This window comes from Cryptomeria japonica, unplaced genomic scaffold (assembly GCF_030272615.1).
Source record: "Cryptomeria japonica unplaced genomic scaffold, Sugi_1.0 HiC_scaffold_49, whole genome shotgun sequence".
Lineage (NCBI taxonomy): Eukaryota > Viridiplantae > Streptophyta > Pinopsida > Cupressales > Cupressaceae > Cryptomeria > Cryptomeria japonica.
Genome location: NW_026728871.1, coordinates 609,991 through 615,519, shown reverse-complemented (window position 1 = coordinate 615,519; position 5,529 = coordinate 609,991). Strand labels below are relative to the sequence as shown.

The 5,529-nt window shown below is 34.7% G+C and overlaps 1 protein-coding gene across 1 annotated transcript; it reads right to left on the bottom strand.

The window, feature by feature from the left end:
• Positions 1-3,619: 3,619 nt before the first annotated feature.
• LOC131079657 (phospholipase A1-Igamma1, chloroplastic-like) lies at positions 3,620-4,933 on the bottom strand. The gene has a single exon (XM_058017665.2). The coding sequence runs from the start codon at positions 4,931-4,933 to the stop codon at positions 3,620-3,622; it is 1,314 nt and encodes a 437-aa protein (XP_057873648.2).
• Between the last annotated feature and the right edge of the window lie 596 nt (positions 4,934-5,529).

Here is a 5,529-nt window from a genome sequence, read left to right as displayed (position 1 = left end):
TTGGACCAATTCAACATCCTGCAATATAATTGTTCTACCTTAGACAAACATAATTCCAATTACATCAGCTTGATAAGAAAATTATCTAGAAATTGGAGACTCCAACTTTATTCCAATCATTAAGAGCCAAATTTCCACTTTTCTTTCTATAATTTCCTAGGTTGAATACACTTCATCAAATCACTGAAATATTTTGATAAGTGACTCACAATCTAATTTTCTTTAGATGCAATAATATACCAAGTTTGAATGTTTTCCAAAATGTCATGCAACTCAAGAAACTTTAATAGATGGTAGTCTCCCAATAGGTTGGCAAGACTGCTAGCTCTAATACCTATGTAAGATACCACCTCAGATGTAGCAACTCTTTTTTTATAATTTTCCCCAATTTTAGAGAATTGTCATTAAGACAAATATTTTGCATGCATTTTATAGAAGAGTTTTCATATTGAGGTATTTGGTGATATTTTGTTGATTAGAAAGCAACATATATGTTGTTAGTGAACTTATTTCATGAGTACTTTATTTTGATATGTTTGTCTCCATATTTGTAAAATATTGTATCATTTAGTAAAAAAACATCATATTTTCTAGTTCATGTTGTATCATTCAGTATGTTTGTTAGAAAGAAAGGTGTCACTCTAATGGATTACAAGCAAGTCTAGAATAAGACTGCCTAACTATATTTTCTACTGATATCCTATCTCATAAGGAGGAAATTGAGGATGAACTCTTGGTTTAGGTGTAGGAGAGGTTATAGTCAGGCAAAGGGAAGCAATTCTCCTTCAATCTCAATGGAAGATTAGTGCATTTACATGCTTTTATATTGCCATCTGAATGACTCTATTTTTTGGGTGTTTTTTAAATTAGTTTTTGGGTGCTACGAGGCTCCATTTTTTAGTGCCATAGGATGTAATCATAGAATATGGCTGTTAAGGAATTCTATTTGGCTAATGTGAAGATTGTGGACAAGTTTACCACAAGCTAGGTATACATAGTTATTGAATCTTTTTATGCAGTTTTATTTCTCTTCATATGTAAGTCTCTGTGTCTGGAATATGATAGGGTATGAGATGCCATCATATGGCTGCAAGGAATATTTCTACTCTATTAGTGTTTTTTAGTGTGTATATTATAGTGTATTTGGATATTTTTATAAAAAATTAATATATATGCAATAATAATTTATCTATGTAATCTAGCAATTGTAGCTACAAATACTCATAGTTAATAGAGGATTTAATGCTATTAGAATATTGCATATTTTATATATAGTTTTGAAACATAATTTGCATGGAACTCATTTAATGTTGGTTTTGTTAATTGAACGTCATAGGCCTAGACATTGTGTACATCTAAACAAGGTGTTTTTGCTTGATCTATTAGGTCAGGAAAGCTAAGTGAAATATTACTCATAAATCTTGAATGCAACTTCTAGGAAGTTAATTCCAATTGATTGATGGGCATGGATCACTTGATAGTGTAGTGTAGTCGATTGCTTACAAATACAATTTCACACTCACTTTGGACCCACTTTGGACGTTATGTTCAGTTCATGTATGATTGTGCTTAGTTTCAGGAATGTTTTTGAATACTAGGTGCAATCCGCTACTCATGAGCATTGTTCTCGTCTAAATTTTGCGCAATTTGAGTTGTTGTTGGATAGTAGCTCTCGTGTCTCACAAATTTGTTTGAATCGCTCTATGAGTCCTTCAAAGGTGAAATATAAATTCCATGAGGCATTCTGATAGTTTGATACTATCCCATAAGTTTTATAAATAGCAATGTTTTAAAATACTCATATACATCTTGTGTATTTTTTAATTGTACTTCCAATAAGGTAAATGATTTATTTCTTAGTCCAACCTTTACTTTTATGGTTCTTCCTTCAAGTGGAGCTTGATACTCATTTTGCACAAAAAATAGACATTATAGTATGTAATATTTAAAGGGGAGGAGGATAGTGAATAGATCATTGTTTTATTTATATACATCCTACAATTTGCTACTCAAACACTAGCTTATTTCTATTTTAGACTAACTTTTATGTATAAAAATCTGATTCGTTCTTAAATTTTTTATCCTACTAGAATTGAAACTTTTAGGGTCCTATTTCCAAAAGTCCTCTATGATCTCTAGGTTGAATTACGTTAACTTGAATCTTAGGAGGTTCAAGATTTGCTTCCCATTTTTTTTATTGTACTCCCATCCAAATAGAAGTGGATCTAAAATAAAGAACGTTTCCTTTTTAAAAACTCCATACATATTGAGTAATATTGCTAAGTTATTGAAAAAATTCTATGGATAACAATCTATCTATGAGAAATTTCGTAAGCCGAAAGGGTTACTCATAATTGTGCAATATTATCATTGTATGTTGTTGTCTAAGGAACGAGTCCAAAAAACTAAAAAGTATTAGTAGATTTTGGAGATTGCATGTGTCCAAACCGAATCTATGGTCATCTTTAGCAAGTCCATGAAATTTCGTATGTAGGCTGATTGCAAAAATACTAGGCAAAAAGTGGCATTTTAATAAATGATTAAATATATAAGAAAGAAAGAGTACTTAAGAAATTATTGTCCAATAAAATTGGCTATTTGATATTGTATTATAGTTTCCTTGGATTATACATAATTGATTTCAAGGATTTGGTATTCAGCTCATGTAAAGCTCCTAACTTAAAATCATACACTTGTCATTCACGATTTAATCAAAAAATGAAATCAAGAATAAAAAATGCATCCTTTATATTTTGTTGATAGTTGATAAGATTGATTGGTAAAGAAGGAAGCTCAATATTTTCACCATCACAATTTAGTTCCTTATCAAGAAAGCTAACTTGATTCTTTGTAGTCCCTTATGTCTTCTTCAAGCTCTCATAAATTAAATGCAATGCCTCCCCATCATGGGGAAGTTGCGGCATTACCAAAGTAGCCTCCACAATAATTGTCACATCCCTAGACAATCATTGTTTTAGAATTATAACGTGTTGGATGTATACTTGTATAATCTTAAAGTATGGGTGCAATTGAGCGACAATAAAATGTGCTAGTGTAGAGCTATATACCTAGAAACCAAATATTTGGTAATCTCATAATTATAGATAGTATGGCATGCATACATGCAATCCTCAACTAAAGTTCTCGGTAGATTTAGATAGCACTAGAACATTCATATTGTCACTAATTCTGAGGATTAGAAAAAGATTTGAGAACTTACCCTTGTTGACTATTTTTACAAATTTTATATGAAGGTATTTTGGGCTACAACAGAGCTGAGGCGTATTATCTCTTGTTTAATAGCAATGTTCATAATTAAAATCAATACTGATTTACGCGTACTTTTATTATCTATCAGATTACTGATGACACGTGATTGTTTTCTATGACAATCAAAAGCTAATTTGTATCATCCACAGCTATGAACTCCTGCATAGTTGATTTCATTTCACGCTAAAGGTTAAGCTTTGAAGTTAAATTAATTCAATAATGAATGTGACAACATGTTAAATATATACATCCAGATAAAAAGAATAATTCAATAACCAACACAGTTGTGGTGACATTGCGGCGCAGAACGTTGGACGTTGATGTCATCTGGAGTTGAGTGAGACATGAATTATTCCTCTTCTGATGGCTGCGTCCATTTGCCATCTGGACCTTTAACGAGGCCCTTGTTCTGTTCCTGCCACCATTTTGGAGGAATTTCATATTTCTCGCGCAATAAATCACAGCTCTTATTAACCAGAGCATGATCTCTTCCACTCCAAGAAAACGGCTGCTTACTTCCAACGTACCCGTCCAGTAAATGCAAGTAAAGCTCTAAATTATGAAAGTAGGCAAGATTATGGGTGTGCTGAATGAATGGAGAATTGTTGTGTAAAGGAAGCTCGAAGCCAACATGAAAGTATGTCCACGGAAGCCAATGCAGCAATTTGCTGAGGCATCCCACGTTCTCGTTCATACAAACTCCGGGCACTTTGGGAACCAGGTCACGCTTGTTCACAAACCTCAGCACTTTCACTCCAATCTCCTCCACCCGTTTAGCAAACGCAAGATTTCCCACCCGGGGAGAGGCAAAAGCGAAGACGGTGACGGGAATTTGATGAAAATTATGCTTGGTGCAAAGCATTTGTTTGATATCATAAGCGCTCAAGGTTGCAAGAGCAGCTCCTAAGCTGTGTCCCGTAAATGTTATGCTTAAATTGTCCATCTCTTTTTCATAAACTTGAATCAATCGTTCTATCTCTGAGACTACCAAATCTCTGGTGCTGATGTTCACAGTGGCTCCTGCAGCGCCTTGACGGTGACGGACAGTTGAAGTATAGCAGCTCAGGAATCCTCTCTCAATAAGTACTCCATCCGCGAAATGATGCTCTTGGTTTTTGCCTGTCCTCTTGCATCTATAGGATAATCTTGTAGGTACAAGAATATCTCTCAGGTCTTCTATCCATTCTTCAGCAGTCTGAGTTCCTCTCCATGCAATCACTATGTCTCGTCGTCCAAGCCTTCTTATCTCATTTGGATCCGTGCAAACTGCAATAAAACCCAACCAAACACCTTGGTCTTTTGGTTTCTCACCAAAAACTTGATTTAACAGATTAGTATTGGCGTAAACATATTTAGTGACATGGTAGCCACTTTCAGACATGCCCATCTTATTGAACAGATCTCTTTTACTGTGATAACATGTGCCGTAGTTTTTGGAGTAGCTTTTGCCATCAAATGCGTCGTAACAAAGCTGTGCCAAATTCCCATATCTGAGAGCTTCAGCTTTCAAATTGGGCACCATGGGATCAAGCAAACCATTCCAATTATGGGCACCTTGTATATCTCTCCATACGTCACATAGCTGAGGCTGCGTTGAGTTAGTTTGGGAACTGGGTAATAATACAGCATTATCTTCAAGCTGGGGCAATGGAAATACGGCCATTGATTGACTGATAGAAATTAAGGAATCAATCAAATAATTGTGTCTGATTTCTGGGATGTCAAACAATGATCGGCCAGACAAAGCGTTCGAGGATGAATACAAGGTTTAAGACGAGCACCTTATAAATAGAAAATCACGCACTACAATAGCAGAGAATCACGCACTACAATAGCAGACAAAGTAGAATTTCAATCTTCCAACCTGAACTTCTTCTTGTTGACGAGAATTGGGCATATAAGGCTTTGACTTCCCTTGTTCTTCCCGCGTTGTTGTTTTCAAACCTAACGTTCAGACACTAGATTAATACTACAGTATTTATTCAAAGACTATAATCAGAAGGTGTCAAGCTCCCCCACACAGATTGCAATATATTTTTTCAGCCGCCTTCACATCATTTATCTCGTGAATTTCCATCGCCACACTCAGATTGTCTGGCCAGGGGTTCCTAACTTTCAAATTAGCAAAACCCATGACCGCTATTTCTTTGTATCAATGCAAACTGCGCATTTTCTAACATTTTAATATTTAAAAGGAAAGATCATAAATTTGTGTGTTAAGATCTTGTTTAGGTATAAAACTGGTATCAAAAAGTTTGA

What these genes read in the sequence shown, in the direction of transcription:
- LOC131079657 (XM_058017665.2), bottom strand. Translation starts at nt 4,933, where the DNA reads ATGGCCGTATTTCCATTGCCCCAGCTTGAAGATAATGCTGTATTATTA.